Here is a 27,250-nt window from a genome sequence, read left to right on the forward strand (position 1 = left end):
TGGTAGTAGAGGACCGGTGCGCGTGGTGGCTGCTGGCACAGTGTCCAGGTGGTGCTGAGTTGTCTTCCCTCGCCACAGTCTGCCATGATCACCCACACACTACCCCGACCTTCACCCCCCCCCCCTCCACACACACACACACAAGACTTAAGGAGTCTTAATAGCCTCACACTATTCCGTACCTAGTTAAACACACGACAAAGTTAGAAAAGATTGAGAGGTATGCCACCAGACTAGCCTCAGAGCTGAGAGGTATGAGTTACGAGGAAAGGCTACGGGAATTAAACCTCACGTCCTTGGTAGATGTGACGTTAACGGAGAAATGATCACCACATATAAAATTATCAGAGGAATTGACAGGGTGGACAGAGACAAACTATTAAGTATGGGCGGGACACGAACAAGGGGACACAGTTAGAAACTTAGTACTCAAATATGCAGCCCATACAGGATGGATATGGGCTGCATTGTAAATGAACTAAACTTAAAACCCTGAAATAATGTATTTTTTGTAACATAATGTATATTTTTCATATTTTTTTTACCAACAACTAACCTTCTCCAGGATGCAACCCACAGCAGTTGCCTAACTCTCGGCTACCGATTTACTGTAATAGGTAAACAACTATGCTTATATATTATATTAATCTATATTTGAGAAAATTCCTGTTTTGAATGAATAACATGTACAAATTTATAAATGCGTCTGTGGGGTTGACCGCTGAATGGAATGGACTTGAGTCGAGGATGGGTTACCTCCGAACAAAGACCCAAAAGTGATTCCATACACCCGCTAAACCCCCTGTTTATGAATGAAAAACGGTTTACACACGACTCACAACTCATGATATTCGAACAGTTCCGGAATAAGTGCTTCACTGACGAATTTTGTTCGAATCACAATGCTATAAATGCTTCACCCACGTACTACAAATACAAATAATCGCCAATAGAACCTAAACACCTAACCTAACCTAACCTATCCTATGCCTATATATGCACAATATGCTAATATATTATAATATTAATTTATACTTGAGAAAATTCCCGTTTTGAATGAACAGCATGTTAAAATTTATGAATGCGTCTGTGGGGTCGACCGCTGGATGTAATGGACTTGAGTCGAGGACGGGTTGCATAATTTACATCTCCATGTAATTTATTCTGCACACCGCTCTCCATCCAATGGGCAGCAATGGATAGGTTAGTCACCCACATTTACTACCTACAGTTAGCAAACTGGGGATACTTGGCTAAAATTTCTGGTAGTAGATAACTTTAAATTAAATATTTACAGTTTTATTGAAAATTTGTTATGAACGCTATAGGGCTAATGACACTGCAAATCAGACATGAGTACAGGATTGATTTTAACGAATTAATAAAATACTGAACAATTTACAGGATATTGATCCAGACCACTTCCTTAAAAGGACAGATGTAACACCCACAAGGAGCAACAGTTTCAGACTTATTAAGCCACAATGTAGGACGGAAAACAGGAGATGGGGTTTCTGAATTAGTTTAATTCTTTACTAGTCAGTATACGACTATCTAAAAGCTAAGTACGTACAAATTCGTGACTATTGACGACCGTCACAATAGGTACTATCTAAACAGGAGGATGACTGAAATGATGACTCAAAGAAAAAAAAGGTATAGTTGTATGACTACATGAATCTGTTGTTTTTTTATATACAAGAGTTCTTACATTCTTGTACAGCCACTAGCACGCATAGCGTTTCGGGCAAGTCTTTAATCCTAACATTCCCCGGATTACGACCCGCCAAATCGTTTAACACCCATTTTACTGTTGGGTAAATAGAGGCGACAGTTAAGGATTGGCACCCAGTAAATCCTCCCCGGCCTGGATACGAACCCATGTCAAAGCCCTCGCGAAACGTCAGGTGAGTATCTTACCACTGCGCCACGGGGACTGAGCTCCTCAACTGGATTATTGCATCCATGCATGGAGACCTCACCTTCAGAAGGACATATCTGCTTTGGAGAAACTTCAAAGCCGGGCAACAGAAATCATTCCAGAACTAAGTCAACTTTCATGCTGAGATCGGTTGAGGGCCACAGTGCTAACAACACTGAAAACCAGACATGACAGGGCTGATCTCATTGATACTTCTAAAGTACTAAATAGTTTGGAGGATATTAATCCAGACAACTTCTTCAAAAGGTCAGATGTAACACGAACAAGGAGCAGTGGCTTCAAGCTCAATAAGCCACAATGCAGAACGCAAAACAGGTTATTTTTTCATCTACACTGGGCTATAAAGCCGTGGAACTGCCTACCCTATGAAACAAATGCCAAAACGCTGCTGAATTTCAAAATACAGCTATTGCGTGCCGGTATATATTTCATTCAAAATTGTCTGCTACCATAAATCTTAGCCAAATATCCCCAGTTTGCTAACTGTAGGTAGTAACTAAGTGACTGTAACCTATCAATTCCTTTTTAATCTTTAATCTTTATGCTCAATTAGTATTAAGTTCTAGATATTAATGTTTTTCTTGCCCGAAACGCATTGCGTAATAGTGGCTTTAGGCATTGTATGTACTAGCTCTATCTATATATCAATCCATTAATGTAACATCACTTGTATGTATATACCTTACCTGAATAAACATCTGAATCTGAATCTGAATCTGAATCTATCCACCGCTGCCCACTGGATGGGGGGCGGTGTGCAGGACAAACATATCAATTGTGACACTAGCTCTCCACATATGTCAACCAGACCACACACTAGAAGTTGAAGGGACGACGACGTTTCGGTCCGTCCTGGACCATTCTCAAGTCGATTGTGATGAGGAGGTAGGGACAGGCAATAAATAGGCAAGAGAGCTGATGAGTCCAGGTCCAGGACTGGTCCAGGACGGACCGAAACGTCGTCGTCCCTTCAACTTCTAGTGTGTGGTCTGGTCAACATACTTCAGCCACGTTATTGTGACTCATCGCCTGCATTCACATATGTCAGTTGCTTAATTTAGAAACTTTACTTTGAGGTAGGTCTCGAGCCCATTGATGACGTGCATTGAATTTTGTAACTAGTTCATCAAGATTGTAACATGCTTAGCTAAATGAATTGTGGGGTTCAGTCCCTGAGCCCATTTTGTGCCTCTGTAACCCTTTCCACTACCGCCCACAAGATGGATATGGGGTGCATAATAAATGAACTAAACTAACTGGTGGGACATGTTCCCACCAGCACACACTAAACGGAGTTCAGGGAACACGTCCCACCAGCTAGACAAATTGGAGACCTTCGATCGGAAGCTACTGGCTTCCTGTCCTCGTTGAGGCCACTTGAAAGACAGTGGCCCTCAGGTAAATTCAGGTAAATTCAAATTAAGCCAATAACGAAAATGAAGTCGGCGGTATACTTAAATATGACCGTTCTTACGATACCTTCTGTACTAGCTGTAGGCCTACAAACCTGGCATAAGAAAATAGATCTATAATTAAACTGTATTTCCCTGCTGGACCACATGCTGGTGCGCGCGCGAAAGTTCTAGAACCCCAACTGATATATTTCTGACGATTTGACACAATTATAATGCCTCTCAAGCTTAAATATTTCCTTATAGTAATGTCTAGCTGTAGTGAGGAGTTTCCTTGGCTTAGAAAGTCACATGTATCATTGTGACATTTTACAAACATTGGGATAATAGGCGTAAGCACCAAAGGTTCGCTCTGGATATTATTGGAATTCATAATTAATATACAATAAAATTTAGATCATTAAAACCATAGTTTCTTTAGCATCCAGAACTTTAGTTTATATTAACCAATAATTCTTGTATTATTTCATTTGCTTTAATATTATTTCGTTCTAAAAGAATTAGTTTATATTGTTTGTTGAAGGTTTATTTGTATACAGTAAAGTGCTAGCGTTTGTCAACATGGCACAGGGCAGCAGAGGCATAGCTCGAGTCTTGGATAAATTAAAATCTTCGGTAGAAGAAGGAAGATATTATGAAGCTCATCAGATGTACAGAACGTTGTACTTCAGGTTCGTCTGTAGAAATAATGACATAATATTGTGTTGAGTGTAGTGAGGAGTCGGCGCGGCTCCGGCCTCCACACTGCTGGACCAAGAGTTGCGTCATGGGGTGCTGGAAATAATCATAGTTGGGGGTGGAAAGCACACGAAAATGATCCTGTGAGTTGAATACTTGACGCGTGAGGGTAATAAGAGAAGGTAGAGGTGGAGATGAAGGCAGCTGGAGGCGCACCACTCAGACCACCACACAGGATGGTACAACATTTATTGTTCACAGGTGAAGAAGGTCCTGAGGCAGACCATCCTGGTAAGTCAAGCTGTTCCCTTAGCTTCATGTGGGGTTAATTATGTGAGCTGCAAGTTATGTTTCTTGATGTATATATGTAAAGACTAAAGTCTTATTAAAGTGAATTGTGAATTTGGTTAAAATAGGGTGTGGCTACTTCGCTCACATGTAGTAGTTAATGAATACTTCATACACTCCATGTCAGTTTCTTATAATGCACTGAGAGTAAGACATGCAAGCCTTCCCCGGGAATGTTTTAAATTGTATTTTTTTTTTTGTAGAAAATTGATCTTTTATTAAATTGTAGAAGTTTGTATAATGGAACTGAGGTACTGTAGCAGTGTAAAAACTCGATAGTTTTACTGTATTGCATGTTGAACCAATATCTTAATTTTCGTTTTGAGGCTCGTTCACCATTTGCATAGGCTTATTATATTAGGTAAGGATAGGTTAGATAATGTATACTTAGGTAAAGTATGGTTTTAGGTAAGTTCAGATGATCAAGGGCTGCCAACGTGCTACTATAAATTTTACTTTAGGGCATGTAACGTATGATTGTTATGTTGTTGGGTAGGTTAGATACAGTGTTTAGTGAGTCATATTTATTTAGTAGTCCTGGATACAGCAGTGTCGTAGACGTTGAGATGGAGCTTGGAGCAGAGCAGAGAGCTGAGTGTGGCTGGAGACGCAGAGCTCTATGTGGGAGAGCGTTGTAGCTCAATGCGGTCCTAGTCTGCTGCCTGTTCTGTGTCAAAGCTGTAGCGTCTTGGAGACGATTAGAACTTTCTACGCCGAGTGCAACATTCTTGACTGGAAATTGTACTGTTATCTATTCTCGTATCGCTTCCTTATATTTGGTGACTACCCCCTCACCTTTCTCTACTAGGATAGGAGGATGTGAGAACTGTTACCTGTAATTAGGGATAGGATTATAGCTTGTGTAGTTAGTACTAATTAGTTACGCGATTAAGATAGAGATAATGGAGCGAGTATAAGGATTACTAGCTACAGGCAGAAAATGTTATTTCCTGTTTCTTCTATAAACGACATCATTTACCACAGCATTTATCCTTAGGGTTACTACTTCAGCAATGGTGTAATCAACCAAATTGTAAATATTACAGCTGGGAGATGTTTAGCCTTAATACCTGTTTGTATTAGTAAGTTTACCTTGCCTAGAGGGTCACTTTCTTTCTGAGTGCATACTTAATTTCATTCTTGTTCTGGTGAATCCTACAGTTGTTAGATTACAAAGGTAAGGATGTATGGAGAATATTTCACTCGTTTAATTGTATTTAGAATGATTCGGCAAGTAAGAGCACTCGCTCAAAAAGTTGAATGTCTGGATTTACTTGACCTCATTTTTTTCCCCATAGTTTGTGGAGGCCTTCTTGATTTATTTTGGCATATGGTTTGTCTGGTAACAATACAGATTCTTTTCAGTGATCAGCCTCTTCTGTAGTAGTAGTAAAAGTAGTAGATGAATACCATGGTGCCAAGGTGCCAAGGTGCTCGAAGAATGTAAAGAGTAGCTTATTGTCTTGAATATTTAATAAATGATTGAGTCAATCAGGGTGCTTGAATTGTGGAGGGTTGCAAATTTGGTGGTGATTTAAAAATAGGATGCAGTAAATTAGTTGTATTGAACTATCGTCCAATTAACTTAATGTTTATCATAATTTTTTTTTTTAAAGTAGGAAACCACAAAAGGCATTTGTTTACATCTTGATAACATAGATTAATAAAGAATTCACAACTTGGTTTTACCAAGGACCATTTGTGTTTAACATGTTTTCTCTTGTTTCTTTTCAATACAGTCCAGTTTATTTGTAGCAATTGATAGTGGAATCACTTGTAACATTCTTTATGTTTCACTTTCGTAAAACATAAAGTGTTTCTCAGGAGAGTTGTATTAGAAAATTAGAAAAACGTGGTATTGGAGGTGGGGTTATCCTAAATTGGATTAGGGCTTGATTATTTCAAAGAAAACGGTGTTAGCATAAATGGATTTACTGAGTTGGAAACCGTTATAAGTAGTGCCACAGGTCTCTGTCCTAAGATTTCTGTTGATAATCAAATATATAAATGATTTAGACTCGGGATTGAACAGTCCCATTTACAAATTTGCAGATACAAAATAGAGCAGGAATATATAATATATATATATATATAATATATATTTATTTATTTACATATGATATAATATATATTTATTTATTTACATATGATATAAAATATATATATATATATATATATTATATATATATATATATATATATATATATATATATATATATATATATATATATATATATATATAATATACATATAATATACATACATACATACAGTGGCACCTCGACATACGATTGCCCCTTCTTACAATAATTTCAAGTTACGATGTAAATTTCATCGAAAAATGCGACTCGACATCCGATATTTGTTGGTACACGTTCGGGTTGACCGAGCGCGTGGTTCCCAGTCACGTGGCTGACCTGCCTCAGTTTACTACAGCTGCCCGCTTAGTGACGATTGCGCCTATAAGAAATTCCGTTTTTGTTGTGTTTTTTTGCATTTTGAACATTAAAGTATTTATTATACATCACGCCATGAGTCCCAGGAAAGTCAGTGGTAAGGCTCAACATATGAAAACCCATATATGGATGACCATAGAGCAGAAACAAGAGTACAGAATGTCTCTTCCTCAACAATTAAGAAAATGTGTGCAGCATGGGAAGAATTGCAAACCTTTGCTGAAACAACTCGCCTAAATCAAGCTGCAGTAGGTCATTGCCTTAACCTATTCAATGACACTGTGATGCATCATTACAGACAAATGTTAAAACGAAGGGAAAAACAAATGTCTCTTGACAAATTTGTAGTGAGACAAACAAGCACTGAACCACAACCAGGTCCTAGTGGTATTCAGGCAAAACGTAGGAGAGAGAGAGAGTACCCCAGAGAAAACATAACTGCCTGATGTGATAATGGAAGGGAACTCCCCTTCCAAACAGTAACAACTCTCCTCCTCCCCCATCACCATCTTCCATAAGCCATCAAGAGCCCTCATAAAGGTAACTGTAACTTTGGTACTGTATTGTAGTTAGAAAAAAACATTGTATTCAGTATAAAATGTATTTTTATGTTAATATTTTTGAGGGTGGGGAATGGATTAATTCAAATCCCTTTATTTCTTATGGGAAAATTCGCTTCGACTTCCAATCCGTCTCTGGGAATGGATTAGCATCAGAAGTCGAGGCCCCATTGTAAGTATATATAATATTTTATGTATTATATATATATATTATATATTTATATTATATATATTATATATATAATATAATTTATATTATATATATATTATATATATAATATAATTTATAAATTACATATATATATATATATATATATATATATATATATATATATATATATATATATATATATATATATATATATATATATATATATATATATATATATATATATATATATATATATATATATATATATATATATATATATAAATAGAATACAAACCAATGTATATAATGTAAGTTGGATAAGTTTAGATACAAGAAAGATATTGGTAAACATTGGGTTGAAAATAGGGTTGTTTATTTATGGAACAAATTTCCAGATAGCATAATACACAGGGTATTGCTAGATTATTTCAAGCATTAGTCAGACATGTACAATACAGTATATGAATGAGTTTCCGTGGATATAAATACTGTACGAGTTTTCTCGTTTGAGCCAATAGGTCGTCTGTAGTTTCATCTATTCTTACTTGTGTTGGATTTTAAATCTGAACTCCATCTGTTGGGGGCCATGATTCCAACCTCATTGTTTGTCTTTGCACCATGCTGAGAGGTACACCAGGCAGATGGAGATTAGATTTTACAGGTTAATCAATTCTTTTAGATGTAAAATGTCAACTTTACCAGTTCCTCTGTTCATGGGGTTTGGGAGGGGGGGGGTGGGGGGTTATCTCTGCTTGGTTTGGTTAAAAGTTTTGGCATTGTTGTTGACTTGCAGGCTGGGCAGGGCCATCAAATATATACAGTAATTGTCTACAATGAGCAGCTTTCAGATTCAGCCTCTTACTTTATGAAAGATGGTATGCCTTTAGTGAAAACGACAAACCTAGCTCTTAATGTTTAATACCACCTGTTTTACATTTATACTAATGAGAATATTGGGAATAACAGGCTGGGCTGCCTTGTAGTCTTCAGACTTCCTATGTGATATGTAAATATATTAGACTGGAACCTTCTCCATACTGGAGGGCCAGGTCCCAAATCTACACAGTAAAATAACGACATACCGGAGTAAATGATATGGAAGGAAATGCAGAATAGAACCAATGAAGAGCAGGTGTGCCATAGGCACAATCAGAGAACACTGTATAATCATCAGAGGTCCATGGTTGTTCAACATTCTTCCAGCAAGTATAAGAAATATTGCCAGAATGATCGTGGACATCTTCAAGAGAAAACTAGGTAGATTTCTTTAAGACAGGCTGGACCAACTGGGCTGTGGTGGATATGTGGGCCTGCAGATCACTCCATTCAACAGCCTGATGGACCAAGCTCTCACAAGTCAAGTATGGCCTCGGGCTGGGCTTTGGGAGTAGAACTACTCCCAGAACCCCATCAAGCAGGTCAAGCAGGTCATACACTAAACCATAAACTTCACTAAACAGAGTATGGAGAACAGCTAAACAAAGGGTTCCAGGGCTACCTTGTAAGTGCTAGATTTCTGTGATGTTACATACAGTATATATGATGATGTGAAGACTGGTGTCATTTTTAATATCTGACCTTTTCTTATTCAGTACTGGTATCTGTACTTTGGCAATTTTTTCCCTGCCATTGTCTCCCAACATGAAGAAAGTGGGGAAACAAGTTATAATGGTGGTAATGAATAGTATGCTATATGCACATACAATATGGTGTATGTGCCATACTGCACATACATACACCATACTGCACATACATTATGGTGTATGTGGATTTCATGTATTTATATACTTTTCATTAAGTTATATGATGTTAATTAGAAATGCATAAAAGATTGTAATGTATTTTGAAGGTATCTTACACATGGTTTTTTAATACAGATACTGCAGTCAACAGAAGTACAGTGAGGTTCTAGATCTCTTATATGATGGTGCATCACTTCTTTTAATTCATGATCAAGTAAGAATATGTTTGTTAACATTTTGTAGTGGAATGTATTTATTTGCCTTATTATTAAGAGAGAATCATTGTTTTTTTTTCCATAACAATAGTATCTTAAGTTTTCTGTGAGGACACTCTGAGGTGGCTTCCAGTTGCTAGCTGCTTTTGTTAGCTCCTGACCTATCCAGATACACCAAGCCCTTGCAAGTCAATAAAAGCCTTCCAGGCACATGAGGGTAAAACCTGGCACCCCCTCACAGGTGCAGAAAGCAGGGGAATCGGTGATCACCCTCTCAAAGATTGCAGCCACTATAAAGGTAAAGTGAAATAAAACAAACAGCAAGATAAGGCAACAGCTTGGCAAATGATCCACCCAGTTGTTAAGTGGCTCACTTTCTAAGTCCAACTGCCCACCACCAGGTGGTGGCTTCAAGAGCTCACAGATACCCACTTCATTCAGTCACCCGGTGCAACTTCAGTCATTATCTAATATCCTTTGGGTCCTGGAGTTTTACAGATAAGTGTTGGCCATCCTTTTGACTTTGCCCTGTTGGGCCCCATTTACTTGTGCATTGTTCCAGTTTTTAGTATTTGCTTCACAATTATTTTTATATTGTTGCATGGATCGGTGACCTCTCTGCATGGCACAGAGGTGGGGTGTGGTTGGGATGTTTCTTCTCTGGGGTGCACAGGAGTGCACTTGTTGGTTTATATGGAATACTGCTGATGCTTTTAACAGCCACATTTGTCATTTAAATTGTGTTAGATGCTTTTTCTACTTTCGATGAGTAGCTCCTGTTCATGGGATCCCTGCTTGGTCTTTGCCTTCAGGTCCTGTAAAGTTCCCATGGTCTTTACCTTTAAGACCTGGAAAGCCTTCACAGTCTTTGTTGTGGCTCAGGGTGAACCCAGCATGCCAAGCCTGCATTTCCTGATTTAGAGTGTAAGAGATGTTTATTAGTCTTGCTACATACCAGTGATCATTCTTATCGCCTCTTCCATGCCTCCACTTGGGTGGGATACATAAGAAGAAAGGTAACTGCAGAAGGCCTATTGGCCCATGCGAGGCAACTCCTATTTATAACCACCCAATTCCACTCATATACATGTCCAACCCACATTTGAAACAATCGAGGGACTCCATCTCCACCACATTACGCGGTAATTGGTTCCACAAATCAACAACCCTGTTACTGAACCAGTATTTACCCAAGTCTTTCCTAAATCTAAACTTATCCAATTTACACCCATTGTTTCGTGTTCTGTCTTGTGCTGATACTTTTAATACCCTATTAACACTTTGACGCTGCCGGCCTATTGAAAAAAAAGCATACCCTAGATGCTTTCGGCGTTTCGAGCGCTTACGCGGCAAGACCGAAAAGTGTATACTTTTTTGACTGTTGTGACACTAATTGTAGGCGTACGTATTTAAATTTGGTATCACTGTGTTCACAATAGAATTGTCTATAAGAACATGCCTATAAAATGCCGCCAAAGCATAAGGCATATCAACACCAAATAAAAAACTATTGAGATCACTAGCCGAGAGCGCCAAACAGCAACAAAATGTTTCCACTCTCTTCATGGTTGTGAAGCCCACAGTTGTGCTACAGTGTTAATTTTGGTATCACTGAAATCGCAATAAAATTCTCTACACAGACATATGCATATAAATATAGAATCAATGTCGCAGCCCACCCAAAACAGTGTGGGAATTGGCCGAAGTGTTACCCGCGGCGGCATATCGGCGAAACCCGCATTGAAAAGTGTATATTCAATTCACTGTCCTGACATTATTTTTCGATGTACGTATTTAATTTTTGTACCAATGTGTTCGCAATAGAATGTTCTAGAAGAACATAAGTATAAACGGTCACATAAGGCAACATATATAAAAACTACGTCGATTATACTTGTCGCGTCAATAATAAAATTGTTTTACCACGATGATTCACTGCCACGCCGTTCTCCTAAATAAGCTGTTCGACTATTAGAGAAAACGTAAATTTCATGGCAAACTTTTGTAAACTATCCCCAAGTAGATCGGATAATAAATGGAATTTATACAAATATTTTTTCTCGTGACTCTTGAGCGCAGCACGCCAGCGTAATCAGTAGAAATATTGTTGACACCGCTGAAGTCACCAAAGCGGCAAAGTGTTAATTAATATCCCCCTTTGTTATGTCCATTCATCCACTTGTAAACCTCTATCATGTCACCTCTAACTCTTCGCCTTTCCAGTGAATGCAATTTAATTGTTAATCTCTCTTCATATGACAGGTTTCTAATTTGGGGAATTAACTTTGTCATCCTACGCTGGACATGTTCGAGTGAATTTATGTCCATTCTATAGTACGGCGACCAAAACTGAACTGCATAATCTAAATAAGGCCTAACCAGAACAAGATATAGCTAAAGAATAGCAACAGGTGTCTTGTTACTAATGCTTCAATTAATAAATCCCAGTGTCCTATTTGCCTTAATACAAACATTCATGCATTGATCCTTTGGTTTTAAATTCGTACTAATCATAACTCCCAGATCCCTTTCGCAATCCGACTTCGCAATCTCAACACCATCTAGCTCATATCTTGTAACTCTATCATCATTACCTAACCTTAAAACTTTACATTTATCAGCATTAAACTGCATCTGCCAATCTTTTGACCATTTCAAAACCCTATTTAGATCGATTTGAAGTGACAGTGAGTCGTCTTCCGTGTTTATTTCCCTACCGATTTTGGTATCATCAGCAAATTTGCAAATGTTGCTACTTAAACCCGAATCTAAATCATTTATATATATATTACAAACAGAGGTCCAAGGACAGAGCCTTGAGGCACTCCACTTACAACATTTTCCCACTCTGACTTAACCCCATCTACACCAACTCTGTGCCTTCTTTGGTATAGCCATGCCCCAATCCAAATAAGTATAGCACCCCCAATACCATGAGCCTCTATCTCTTTAGTCAGTCTTTCATGTGGCACTGTATCAAAAACCTTGCTAAAGACAAGTACACATCACAATCCTTACCACTATCAACTGCCTCAACTATGCTGGAATAAAAAGATAGCAAATTTGTTAAACATGAACGGCCATTTGTAAAACCATGTTGAGAATCATTTATTAATTCATGTTTCCCAAGATGAGAATTGCATCTGCAACCATCGACTCAACCAACCCTTCCACAACATATGCTAGGCTAATTGATCGATACAGTAATTTGACGCAAGTGATCCAGCTCCCTTCCCAAAAACCGGCACCACACCAGCAACCTTCCATGACTCCGACACTCTGCCTGACTCCATTGATTTATTAAATATGGCAACAGTGGCTCGCAAAGCTCCTTGCATTCCCAAAGCACCCCGGCAAAAACTTCATCCGGTCCTGGAGATTTGTTTGTCTGTTACCTTCACTGTCTGCACCACTGGGAGAGTTTCCCATTAGAACATGCTTAACCAGCTTCATTTTCTTGATGGATGGTTGTGGTCTGGGGTCTTTCCTTCATTTCCCTGTGACCCAGAATGGCAACTTGCTGACTTCCCTTTGTACCACTTTTGAGGCCATTCTGTGGGTTCTGCTCTGTTTTTCTGCTTTATAATGGGTTTCATTTATGGGATTTCTTTCATCTTGTCTTTCTTCGTTTGCTGGCCAGGATTCGGATTTTTCTGTCTGGATTTAATTGGGTTCCTGGTTGCCTGACATGCTAATCTGGTTTTTATACTGATATTACTGTGGTTCATGCTGATTTCTTTGCATTTTCTGCTTCTGGGCATGGTATAATTGTTTCTTGGTTGGCACATAATGCTTCTTCAGCTTATCCATTAATCTGTACAGTATTTCTTTAGTTCAGCCACTGGTCTGTACAGTGATTCTGTTGAGTTTCCTTCCTTTTCTCGAGCGGTTTTGTTGGATTCCCGGTTCTATCTGATGCTCAGTCTCTGCACTGCATGTTAGTGGGGGGGTCTTTGCTTGTGTGCTCTTGCTGCTCCTCCATCTTCTCTCTTCTCAACCTTCCCTTGCTATATTGGGCAGGGCTGTGAGATTTTGCATTCCAGTGGGGCTCTACCTGCTCCTTTGTTTGCCATCGGCTGGTTTCTGTGTGTTTCTTCAGGCGATTCTTCCTCCTGCACCTTGCCGGGTTCCTGGATTCTAGGTAGATGCTTAGCGATGTGTGAGCTGGGATTTTTGGCTCCTTTTATTTTGTCCCAGGTTGATACTTTTGCTCAGTTATCCTGGTGTTATTTTCCCTTCACCCCACAAGTTCTGTTGCAGGGCTTCACGGCTCTGTCAGCATCTACCCTCCCCTTATGCTCATTTTTCTCCTTTGCTTTGGGATGGAGATTTTGTGCCATGTGTTCCTTTGGGTTCTCGGTGGGTTGTCTTGTGCTTGGCATGTTTGCCACACCGTGGCTTGCTCTATGAATTCATATCTTCTCTAAAGTCCATGCTTCCACTCTTCATCTGCTCCCAAGTAGTTCATATATATTTTTTCACTGTGTGGGGGGGGGGGGGGGCATGCTTACATCCTGTTGGTTCCCTTTTGGCTGGTTCAATTATGGCTTCTGGACCTTTGGTTCCATTGTCTGAAACTGCCTTTTTTTCTGGCTACACCTATTCACCATTTTGGTTCTGTTGTGCCCTATTGTTGCCAGGGTCTGTAATCATTTAAGCATTGTGGCCTGTTATAAGTCTTATGTCAAATCCCTTGTCAAATGCAGCCATTGTGACATTCCCTACCTGAGCATAGGCTGAGGAAATTAAAACTAAACAAAATATATGATCTTAGAAGTTAACGAATAACTAAAAGTCCATGGCAAATGTTCAGTCAATATAACTATAACAGTGCGAAAAATTCATTACAGAAACAAATAGCTAAAAGAAGATGTAGAAGAATTAATAGTGCAGTAATGTAAAAACATAGCAAAAATGCACCAGCAAATCATTACTGAGCACAATTGTTACAGTGATAGTCAAGATTAAATAATTATGGCAACCAGCCACCTGATGACAAGGAATTCACAATGATTAATTCACCAAAATCAAACAACCCATAAATTAATCCCCACTTGGGTTTATGCAGTTTCGTTAACACACACTTAAAAGACGGGACGAAAGAGCCAAAGCTTAATCCCTGCAAACACACTTGCGAGTTCACTAATTCACTATTAATAAACATAACTACCTTGTTAACTTAAGCATATCCTAAACAAGTAAGTTGTAAGATTACTAAACTGACAAATTATGAGCCAGCAGTCAACAACCACACTTTTCCATCTCTCACAGTGGAGTGTTGATGTTAAAAATTGGCTGTTGGGCTGCTCACTCCTGAATATGATATTGCCACATTGCTTCCATAACTTTCCGTAATAAATTACAATGTTTCATACTATTTTGAAAAGTGTAAACTAAATATTCAATCGATTACATTGTTCTTGGTATACCCTATCAACACTTGGGCAAATAAGCCACTGAATAGTTACATTATCAGATATTAGCCACTTTCAAGGCCTAGTGTGGATCAAACTGGACAGAACTAGCCAGGAAGCTGACAACAGGAAGTCTCCAAGGACCCAACAGAAAGAAGTGTTTCATTACATTCAGTACTTGTTTTTCTTGGATGATGGATTTAGTTTCTTGTTGGTTGCTGAAAGTTCACCTTAGTTCTATCATGGGTTCAGTCTTGTTTGAATTTGTTCTCGGCCTCTAGAACATTGTTCCTTCTTTGCTGCCCCTGGCCTTGTTTGGTGTCTTGCTTTCTGTTTGTGGGAAGAGCTTGGTTTCCTTGTTGGGCTTTCGAGAGGATGTGTGGCAACCCACTTTTTTCCTGTGTGATCTTCTCACTGGGCTTTGTGATTTTTATGTGTGGGTCCTTCATTCCTCCCTTGTGGCCATGTTTCACCTTCCTGAGTGGTCTCGAGTGCTTTTTCTGTTTGCCCTGTAATTCTTATGTCCCTACTGCCCTCTTTGACCTTTAGGGTTTTGTTCTGTAATATCTTCTTCCTCCCATGTGTGCTGTGTTCTGTGTACTACGGATCTTGACTGGTGGTTTGTGACTGGCATTCCTTGGTGCTCCTGGTCCAGGTGTTTCTTCCAGAGGCTGCACTTCTTCGTTCACTAGTTGGTGCTCTGCTATACTTTTGTTCTTAGTCTCCATAGTTTGGTTCCTTTCTGCCTGTACTCTGGTTTTTGCTTTCCCCAATACCAGTTGGTCTGGTCTCTTCTGGTTGTTGCTAGACTTCTGGTACTTTGGTTTTGGCTCCACAGGTTTGCTTGTATTGTTTGTCGATTGTGCTCATGGACAGTACCTTCATGTGATCTGCCTTCCTTGGCATTGTGGCCAGTCATTGATGGGTCCTCATCTTGTTTTTACATGTAGTGTTCAGTCATCCCTTGAGTGTTCTTTTTTACTCAGTGAAGACATGGTAGCTTCTGTTCTCTATTGCTATATTCCTGGTTGCATGCATTGGTGGTAGCTGTTTTCACCTAACCCGGAGTTGAATCAGTTTTTGCATTTCTTCCGTCTGGATTGGTGTTTTCCTGGTCTTCGTACCTGGGTTTTTCTGCTGGCAAGGTATCTCTGATGAGTGACCAGTTTACACTTCAAGCCCAAGAAAATAAGGTTTATGTCCATTCTCATGCACCTGCTGTGGCTCTGTCTACTTTTGGAATTTAGTTGAGTGCCATACAATACTGTACCTTGTTGACTCGGGCTTCACTGCCATTTTTCCTTTGCTGCCTTTCATAGTCAGATGTTCTACAGTCTGTTGTCACTGAAGTCAACAGTGGCTGACTCTTCCAAGTGGACAAAATATCTGGTTGTTCTCTTGGAAGTGGTGAACTGTTCTGCCTTGCAGGTGCTCCACTCTAAGGCCATTGTTGTCATTGTGACACATTTCTAGCGGGTCTCTTCCTGTCATATTTTTGTAGCTGCCTTCTTGGTAGCAGTGCTGGGTGGCTTGGCGCGATTTTCGCCTTTCTTTGTTCCATCTCGTCTTAAATTTTTCTTACCTAGATATTATTAATTGAAGGATTTGTTTACAGTATTTTGATTAATTATATGATGGTTGAAGATAGACAAGTTAAAACAAGGATAAATTGTTCTTGGTCCCTCACTATTCCTCTTTGGAATGATGGTCAATGTAAATGTGTTTTGTACCCATTGCTGTGTTATGCTTCATCCATATCATTTCCTTATGTTAATTAAGGTATAAATAATACTTATTTGTGTCTTTCTGCTCATTTGAAGTGTGTGTATCTTCTGATTCTATTTGTGTACAGTATTATCATCGTGCTTGAGTGAAGAGAATGGGGTTTTAAATGTAATTTACTGTATACAGTACTGGAACCCTGTCTTGGTTCATTTGTTTTTAATAGTACTTAATAAAATGCTCATTGACTGCTCATTCAACAGCAAACAAGTGGTGCAGACCTAGCTCTTTTAATGCTGGATGTGCTTGAGAAGTCCAAAACAGAACCAACAGAAGAACAGATAACTCAAATAGCCAAGTAAGTTGTATATATGGTAAACATTATGTAGCTTTCCTTCATCATTATTATTATTACTACATTGTTCATCTTTTTCATGTAGTGGTAGGTATTTGCTTGGATAAGATAGAAATGCAGCACAGAAAGTTGAAGATATTATTGGTGACCCCCATCTAATATACATACCTTTCACACTAAATACATCGCATCCAACCATGTTTTCTGTGGGGAGCCCCTATCGCTACCTGGAGCTATTGGGCTAATGTGGGATACATTAGACCTGGGCATTAGAGTATGGAGTTCAGCCTACTGGGGGACCACAAGCCAGAACCTGGCCCCCTCAGAGCAATGGCCCTGGAAAACCCCCCTTGTAGTTGAGGGGTTATGTTTATCTGCCATTGTCTGGGGGTTAGGCACCCAGAAAGGTAGGCATAACTAAACAAACCCCACATGGTAAGAAAATGGCAAAAAAGAAAAAGAAAAAAGCGAGGCAGAATTCCCTCCAATCCCATGGAAACAAGCATAGGTCACACTCCACCGCATCACTCGTCTGTGCAGACCTCCCCTCCCCCGTGCCGGCTACCTAAAACTCCAGTTCGTTTGTTAATGTGCTCCGGGGCAGACGTCTTCTCTGGCCTCGATTTTCAAGGCAGTGTTTTACCTTCGTGGAGACATCTGCAGTGTTGTTGTGTGGTGGCCAGGTGTCCTCAAGCGTATTGGGGCTTGGTACTTTATGCGCTTAGTGGCATCTTTCCCTAGGCACCCTGTGAGTACTGCCCTTGCGTGTTAGGGTTCTCTTCCCTGGTGCATTCGGGAACCATTTCTGTAGGGGTTTTTGCTGCTCGGCATTTACCCCGCCCTTGGAGCCAGCTGTGGGTGGGGGGGGTGGAGCAAGTTTGAGTGCCTTAATGCTTGGCACAGTTGGAGAATATGTTGAACATCAGAGGTCCATAGGTCTTCAACCTCTTTCCACCAATTCCTGTATAAGAAATATTGCTAGAATGAAAGTGGATGTTTTCAAGCAGAAATTGGACTAACCAGGTTTTAGTGAATATATGGACCTGGACAACATGACAAAATAAGTTGTCACTAAACAAGTTTTGCCTCGTGTTGAGCTAGGAGAGTGGAAGTCTCAAAACAGATTATGACTCATTACTCTTCACATTTATTTTACACAATTTCCTTGTCTCTCTCTACTGCTATTACTTTAGTCCAAGTTCACTTAACATAATTTGACAAGACCATCTCCTCAATGTATGTTCATCACTTCAGAAGCTTCTATATATACTGTGTGTTATATACTGTCTCCATATCATTAAAAACTATGCACACATTGCTCTTCTTTTCACATGTTTTCTTTATCTGTTGAACTGTAAATAACTGATCCATGTCATCTTCTGCCTCACACTTTTCTCACTACACACCTATATTCTATAGTAATATTTCTATATTTCTGGCACTTGTCTGTTCACCTTTATTCATACATAGTGGCACATAACAAAAAAAAAAAAAAGAATTGTTAAGTATCTTTCACTGTGCTATTTTACCATGTCAATTCTATTACATTTTCTCTGCTGCATTTGATAATTGTTTTAAGATGTATGTTTTGGGTTGTTAAGTTTAGTACAAGGTTCAGGTGTGATTCATGAGGGTTTTGGTAGGCTGTATTTATTGGTGGTGTTATGTATTGGTGGCAGCCTTGTTGGGGTATTCCATATGGGCTTGCTCTGTTAATTTGTATTTTCTTGGAGGTTATCTTGAGATGATTTCGGGGCTTTAGTGTCCCCGCGGCCCGGTCCTCGACCAGGCCTCCACCCCCAGGAAGCAGCTTGTGACAGCTGACTAACTCCCAGGTACCTATTTACTGTTAGGTAACAGGGGCATTCAGGGTGAAAGAAACTTTGCCCATTTGTTTCTGCCTCGTGCGGGAATCGAACCCGCGCCACAGAATTACGAGTCCTGCGCGCTATCCACCAGGCTACGAGGCCCCCTTATGGAGGATGATGGAGTAAATTATAAACAAATAAAACATTAAATTGTATTAATTTTAGTGGTTTCTCTGGAAACTAACTCTTAATGACAATGAGAAGTTTATAATTTCCAAAGTGTATTTTTACAATAGATTGATTGTTCTACTTGATGTTATATATGTGGTATGTGCCTTGGTACCAGGTAATATTCTGTATACGGTAGTACAGTATAGAGCAGTGGTCGCCAACCAGTGCTCCGCGAATATTTGTGTATATTGTATGTAACTATTTTCTTTAACTGTTTATATTTAATGGCGTTAAATAGTTTGACTTTAATAACTATCATTTCTTGTTTGGTTGACTGCTAGATTCACATTAGTGGTCTGTAGGATTTAAAATTATGAATTTGGTGATCCGTGAGCTACGAAAGGTTGGTGACCGATGGCATAGTGTGTTGTTCACTGCTGGTCTAAGACAACTGGTCACCTTTATTATGCTCAAGTGTGCCCTTAGTTCATAAATGAAGTTAATGGAAAATGCAATACAAAATTACAGTATATGAAATTGTCTTTTCAGTTTATTTAGTCTCTTAAATCATGGAACACCTGAACGTCATCAGTATCTAGTTCGAGCAGTGAAGTGGTCATGTGGAGAGACGCACAAACTTGGCCACCCAAGATTGCATCAACTTCTTGCACAGACATTATGGAAAGGTAATGATATATTTTCTCTGATGGATACATTCATAGTACAGTGCAACCTCTATTCAACGAACTATATGGGACCATACCAAATTCGTTGCAGTGAAGGATTCATTGCAACCGGAGATGACTCCAGGAGGCCCATATTTGTGAACAAAAACAGGGAAATCTCAAATGAAAACAAACCATAGAATTTGGTTTTAAATGTTGCTCTATGGCTTTTGCAAGGCCCCAGTTCTCTCTTCTAATTTTGCTTCCATGTATGGAAACCATTAAAAACGTCATTGAAGCCATATTAACAGGTATCATTTGCACCCTAATATTTCCCATGCTCTATGGACTGATTTCACTAAGGAAATGATTTCATTTTTAACCTATGATATGATGAGTAAGTTTTCCACGTCTGTGAACTCTGTCCCAACATCCTAAGCAACAAGGCCTGGAAAGTATTCGCAGAATCGAGATTCGTTGCATTGAGGTACCACTGTATAAACCTTATCATTAAAAAATACAGCTGTTTCTTTGTTGAAATGTGCAATGATTTTATAAAATTTATACCAGTTTTGAATATATTATTTATGATTACCAAAGCACAAGTCAGAAAATTAAGAAATGATGATGTTTCTGTCCATCCTGAACCATTATAAAGTTATTACAATACTTTGTAATGGTCCAGAATGAACCGAAACAATTTTGTTTTCTTCCTTTTCTGATGTGTAGTTTGGTCATCATATCTTTAACCATGTTATTGCGACTCATTGTCTATTATTATTTATTTACTTTAATTAGTGATATTCTTATTAGTTAACAAACAAGCACTGTCATTGTACTCTGTATTCACAGTAGAAGTGCATAATTAGTGAAAATTAAAATTATAAATTTGGCAAATCATTCTCTTGACCAAAAATATGTATATATTTTTGGATGTTTTGGACATTCATACATAGATGGAAAAATATATCCATCCATGTACGAATGTCTACTAAAGCCTTCTGAAAATATTTAGCGAATTTGCATATTCTGCTTGAAAATTTTATGAAAATAATAGCTTAGTCTAAATGTAAAACACCTTCATTCAAGTGTTTAGGATTCTCTGTTAAAGAATTCCTAATGTTGGTTTGACTGCCACAAAAGGGAAATAAATGGCACTTGAATGCACTTAGTAATAAAAATGTGTGTAAAGGTAAAATATTGCCTAGATATTAATAGCTGGAGAGTGACATGAAAGAAACAACAAAAAAACAAGGACAAAGTATAATGAAAGTATAAGCAGTTTGGTGATTGAAAAATACATTAATTCACCTAGTGGTATTCCAGTGTGTGTACTCGCCTACTGGTAATTGTGCTTGCACGGGTTGAACTTTGGCTCTTTGGTCCCACCTCTCGACTGTAAATAAACTGGTGTGCAGATTCCTGAGCCTATTGGGCTCTTATCATATCCACATTTGAAACTTTGTATGGAGTCTGCCTCCACCACATCACTGTCTACTACATTCCATTTGTTAGTCTCTGTGGCTCATTAGGGTACCTGGTTTCCACCTGTGTCCCCTTGTGCGAGTATCACCCTTGTTAAATAAGTTGTCCTTATTGACTTTATCAATTCTGCTGAGAATTTTGTATGTGGTGATCATGTCTTGCCTAACTCTTTTTGTCTTCCAGCGACATGAGATTTAATTCCTGTAGTCTTTCTTTGTAGTTTATGCCCCTCAGCTCAAGTACTAGTCTGGTGGCATCCCTTTGAACCTTCTCCAATTTAGTTTTGTGCTTGACTATATATGGTCTCCATACTGAAACTACATATTCCTGGATTGGTCTGACATCTGTGGTATACAAGGTTCTAAATAATTCCTTACACATCTCTTACCTTCAGGTGTTCTTTCACCAGAAAAGTCACACCTCCACCCTTTCAACATTTTCTGTCACATCTTCAAATTAAGTAGTCCCTTGGGAATATGACCTCATTTAAAATATTTTCAAGTTTCGTCTCTTCTAGTGTGACAATATCTTGGACCTTAAGCTGAATTATATCTTTGGAATAACGGTACGAATATCTATCTGAGGGGGAACCCCGTCAGTTCCCTGAAGCTAATGGACTGATATCTGCAATATTAGTCTAGAGCATCAGTTACTGGAGTTTGTGCCTTCCGGAAACCACGAGCCAGAACCTGGTTCCCTCAGAGAGGCACGGGGAGCAATGGCTTATGAACACTACACTTTTTGAGAGTAGTCATGTCTGCCATCGACCAGAAAGGTAGGTAATTATCACCTACCTTATATTATCACCTAGAAAGGTAGGTAAATCATTACAAACCCATACTGGTAAAACATTGCAACCCAATCACGAACAGAGCCCAAAAACCGCCCAAGAAGAAACGACAAACAAGCAAATATCTACTCAACTAGCGTGGCCGCTCATTAGGGACCCCCCTTCCCTGGGAGGGGGAGAGGGCCCCGCCCAGCCGGCCCAAGCACTGACACAGGCAGTTCGTCAACTGATGTCATATAGAGCAGATGTTACCTCTGGCCTCATTCTCTTGTCTGGATCTTACCGTGTGTGGTTGTGCCAGCTGTGAGGGGTGGTGCGGTGGCCAGGTGTTCTGGTGTACTCGGGCTGCATGCATCTAGGGCTACCTTCCCTAGGTAGCCCTAGGGAAGTATGCAAGGACCATCTATGCACATTCAGGGTTTTCTTCCAGACTGTCAGGAGCTTGATAGCTGAGTGGACATCGCCTCAGATTCGTAGTCCTGAGGTTCCGGGTTTGATCCCTGGAACAAATGGGCAGAGTTTCTTTCACCCTGATGCCCCTGCCAGTAAATAGGTACCTAGGAGTTATACAGCTGCTACGGGTTGCATCCTGGGGGTGTGTAACAAAAAGGAAGCCTGGTCAAGGACTGGGCCGCGGGGACGCTAAGCCTCGAAATCATCTTGAGATAACCTCAAGATAAGGCCCATTTATCAGTGTATGCCTTTCAAACTTTATAATCAGCATTATGTATCACATGATATATACTCACCTAATTGTACTCGCCTAATTGTGCTTGCGGGGGTTGAGCTTTGGCTTTTTGGTCTCGCCTCTCAATTGTCAATCAACTGGTGTACAGATTCCTGAGCCTACTGGGCTCTATCATATCTACATTTGAAACTGTGTATGGAGTCAGCCTCCACCACATCACTTCCTAGTGCATTCCATTTATTAACTACTCTGACACTGAAAAAATTCTTTCTAATGTCTCTGTGGCTCATCTGGGTACTAAGTTTCCACCTGTGTCCCCTTGTTCGTGTCCCACCCGTGCTGAAGAGTTTGTCTTTGTCCACCCTGTCAATTCCCCTGAGAATTTTGTAGGTGGTTATCATGTCTCCCCTTACTCTTCTGTTTTCCAGGGATGTGAGGTTCAGCTCCTTTAGCCTTTCCTCGTAGCTCAATCCTCTCAGTTCTGGGACGAGCCTTGGTGGCATACCGCTGAATCTTCTCTAACTTTGTCTTGTGTTTAACTAGGTATGGACTCCAGGCTGGAGCTGCATACTCCAGGATTGGTCTTACATAAGTGGTATACAGGGTTCTGAAAGATTCCTTACACAAGTTTCTAAAGGCAGTTCTTATGTTGGCCAGTCTAGCATTTGCCACTGATGATATTCTTTTGATGTGGGCCTCTGGGGACAGGTTCGGTGTGATATCAACCCCCAGATCCTTCTCTCTATTTGACTCTTGCAGGATTTTTCCTCCCAGATGATACCTTGTGTTCAGCCTCCTGCTCCCTTCGCCTAATTTCATCACCTTACACTTTCCTAAGGTGTATGACACATGATATATGTGTTCTTTATGCTGCCCTGACTGGTGGCTGACTTCTCTGCCCCATGTAGATACTGGAATTGGCCACCCCATGTTTGTGGGTTCGATCCTTGTAAAACCATTGAGCATTCAGATCTGACATTAATGTATAAGGTAGCATGCTTTGTCAGCATGTTGTCATTGCATTTTCAATTGATTTAGAAAGATTCAGTCTGCCCAGTTGGCAAGACTGGCACTTAGGCTCCTGTGACACCAGTGTGCGGCCACATAGCTTCCTTATCCATAGTGTATTTTTCTAGATGTCTAATCTCGCCATTCTTCAGTTTAAGGAGTTTACTGCCGCTTAAAAAAAAAATATATATAATAATAATATAATATTCAGTTTGATGATCAAACAATATTTTTCTTCATATTTTCTTACTATGAAAATATTTTCACTACCATGCAAAACCAAAAGTTATATTTATTCTAACTGTATCTTTTACACACTTTTCAAATTTCAATATGTTATTAGAGTATATATTAAGAGTTCCTGTCATTTTTGTTGTTTTGATATGTCAAATAATGCAGGGGCTATAGGTTTTCTTAGGCTCAGGTGGCCAGACAAGGGTGGCCGTTAGGATACAGGCAACCCTACCCAAGTAATTGTTCAAGCGTGCAAGAGTAGCTTTGATTTTGTATATCTTTAAGTATGGCATCAATTTGTGCCGTATTTGGTAATAATTTTGCTTCACTGTATAGAGAAAAACTATGGGTCAGCACGATACCACTACCTGCGGTCAGAGGATGGAGGTGGCTGTGCGGACATGCTGGTGGAACTTCATTTATTAAGAGGCTACCCTTCAGAAGTGGATCTCTTTCTTACACAGGCCGTCCTTCAGTAAGTACTGGTATTGATAGTGTTTTTTTGCTTTTGTGTTTTGAGAGGAATTTTTTAAGACAAATGGATAGTGTGAAAGCCACCCATAGAGCATGGGAAATATTAAGGTATGAATGGTAGCTCTCCTAATATAGCTTCCATCAAATTTTTAAAGATTTTTGTAGACAGAGTAGGAGTAAGGGAGAAAAACATTTTTTTCTGGTATCTGGGTATTTTGTATTTTTGGAAACAGGGAAATGACAATGTTTGTATGTATTGCAGAGTAAGTAGATGCTGTGCAACAATGTTATTTCAACAGAAGAAAAAACGGATTAGCAAGATTTGTGTTCTTTTTGTTTTTCAGGTATTTGTGTCTGCAGAAAAAGGTGGCAGCATCAGAGGTGTTTGAGACTTACACCAAAAAACACCCAAACATCACTAAGCAGCGTGGGCCACCTTTTCTCCTGCCCCTTCTGAACTTTTTGTGGCTTCTGCTTTCAACTATTGAAAGGCGAGTTCCAAAGAATTACATATCGAATGCTTCTGTGATCTGATTTGTATGTAGTTATTTGGGTATTCCCAGTTGAGAAATTAGCCTTGAACTTAATACTTGTTTTAGAATAATATTATTGTACAGTATATGGTGTTTTGTAGGGCTGATGGCAGTTTAAAAATAGACATAAAGCTATTATTTGGTTGTTCTCTTTAATGAGAACATGTATAAAATGTATTTTCAAGTTAATATTTTTGGGTGTGTGGAACGGATTAATTAAATTTACATTATTTCTTGTGGGAAAATTTGTTTCACTTCTCGGGAATGTGGTTGACCAAGTTGACTGAGGTTGGATGGCAGTTTCTTTTGCCTAACCTAACCAAACATTTCTGAACATGACATTAGTGTAGATGACCATCATAGGCAGGTTGGGGTTAGCCCCAGTGTTCCCCTTTAATAGGATTGGTTCCTGTTGTGACTCCCAACAACTCCTGTGAGGCTGAAATAGAAGTTTGATTTTCCAGAATGTCTTAAAACAGATTTTCAGCTGTTCATTACACATACACAATGTTATTATAATGGTGCGTCAAAGTAACAATAGTAAAAATAACGTTGTGATTACCTTGCGTGTTAGCTGGGTTTCAGAGTGAAAGAGACAGAGAATATGTCAGGGTGGAATCTTTCCCCCCCCCCCATAAAAAAAAAAAAAAAAAAAATTGATATAGACTATGGATCAAGATGCCAAAAAAAAAAAAGAAGTAAGTTTTAGGCATATTACATGCCTCAAGTAATGCAACATATTGTAGACAAATGGCTAATGGTATACAAACAATATATGAGTAGTGTCATACAACATCACGAGTGCCATTGCCAACATTAATGCTGCGTGGCATGAAGTGATTCGGACAACATTAAATGCATGCTGGATGAACACTAGATAGAATGTAAGAATGACTATGTTGATTTTTGAGAATCACTTAACGATATACATCCAAAAATGGTCAAACGTGTCATAAATGCTGGATGCCATGAAGCGGATGAGGCTGATGTTGTGTAAGTGCTGTTCACTCATGGTAGAGACCCAACAAATGCAGAATTTGTTCAGCTATGAAATTAGCTAATTTCAGATAATGTTCTTGTAATGTAGCTCCCAAGACACCTGGAACAATTCTTACCCTGTACTCTGCTAGACTTGGCTAAAGTTTGCAAATATACCAAAGTATTATTAGCCAATTATGATCAGAAAGGTAACATTGGAAAATGTTTTATTAATACAGTGTTAATGCCAGTCCTTCTCACAAACTGGATTTCATATGTGGTAAGTATCGTGCTCTGCATTGTTGTTAATTTTTTGTTTTTTTAGATATTTGTTAATGAAATATTACTCTTGATTTATGAAGGGATTGATACTTAGAGCTTGATCCTCCGATCAAGTTAGGTGGACGGGAGAGGGTGTGGGAGTGGAATGTTGAAGCCGTTATCATTCCACTGTTCATAGAGGCCTAGTTTTTAATGAGGCAATGTGCTAATAAATTCCAAAGTGATATCATTGTAATTAAATCTAGACTGATGTCTATCACATTTTGTATCCATCAATTCCTGCTTAACCACCGTGATGCACCGAGTTTATTGTGACATTCACCCGGTGCGCATGAAATAGTATTCCCCCAAAATTTTGTTGTTGTTTGTAAAATGATAAATGCTCTTCATTACAGTACTTGGATTTTCAAATTACCTGACTTTGAATTACCGAGGCCCTACTGTACGTGGAAAACCCCACACGTGCTGAATTTTTGTTAGAAACAAAGTTGAACTTTTGCAGCGTGGGGATTGATCATATGGGAATATTGTATATTATGTTTGTAAGTGATACTTTTACTGTATTTTGCAGTGGGAAGGTGGCCTACTTTACAGTCTTGTGTGAACAGTATCAACCTAGTTTAAAGAGAGATCCTACCTACCGTGAGTACTTGGATCGCATTGGACAACTCTTCTTCAATTTACCAGCACCCAGACCCCAGCATGGTCCAGGGGGAATTTTTGGTAAGAAATCGCAATGTTTGGGATTTGAGAAAAATTTAGTTTTATTGCTTTACAATTTGGGGAAAAATATGTCATGGTATAGTCTGCCATGCTTTTTCTGTCAGTGGTAAAACACATGCTTGAGTTTTCTAAGCTACTGTCCACTATTTAGTTTGCTGTATTTTCTATTCTTGATCATATATAATGCAAAGATGAATTTCTTTTGAGTTATATTATAGAGATTTATCTTTTCTAACAATGTGTAGTAGTTTTAAGTGTAAAGAAAATGACATTTCGAATAAGGATATTTTTGTAAACTTTTTTTTAAATATATTTGTTTGTAAATTACTGTTGATCCACATGATTTTTCTGGGGAGAGCCCCATCAGCTACCTGAAGCTATCATACACTGATCAGTGCCATCAGTCGCCGAGTTTT

General features: G+C 39.1%; 1 protein-coding gene across 1 annotated transcript in view; it reads left to right on the forward strand.

Moving 5' to 3' along the window:
• The first annotated feature begins 3,876 nt into the window (after nt 1-3,876).
• LOC123747296 (Golgi to ER traffic protein 4 homolog) overlaps nt 3,877-27,250 on the forward strand; it is a 25,889-nt gene continuing 2,515 nt past the window's right edge. Inside the window, exons 1-7 of the mRNA XM_045729392.2 lie at nt 3,877-4,025; nt 9,425-9,503; nt 16,904-16,998; nt 19,524-19,660; nt 24,181-24,319; nt 24,663-24,809; nt 26,683-26,834. Coding sequence (XP_045585348.1) covers nt 3,916-4,025; nt 9,425-9,503; nt 16,904-16,998; nt 19,524-19,660; nt 24,181-24,319; nt 24,663-24,809; nt 26,683-26,834 — 859 coding nt within the window. The 5' untranslated portion in view covers nt 3,877-3,915. The remainder of the gene's footprint in view (nt 4,026-9,424; nt 9,504-16,903; nt 16,999-19,523; nt 19,661-24,180; nt 24,320-24,662; nt 24,810-26,682; nt 26,835-27,250) is intronic.

This window comes from Procambarus clarkii, chromosome 94 (genome assembly GCF_040958095.1).
Source record: "Procambarus clarkii isolate CNS0578487 chromosome 94, FALCON_Pclarkii_2.0, whole genome shotgun sequence".
In the NCBI taxonomy this organism is placed as follows: domain Eukaryota; kingdom Metazoa; phylum Arthropoda; class Malacostraca; order Decapoda; family Cambaridae; genus Procambarus; species Procambarus clarkii.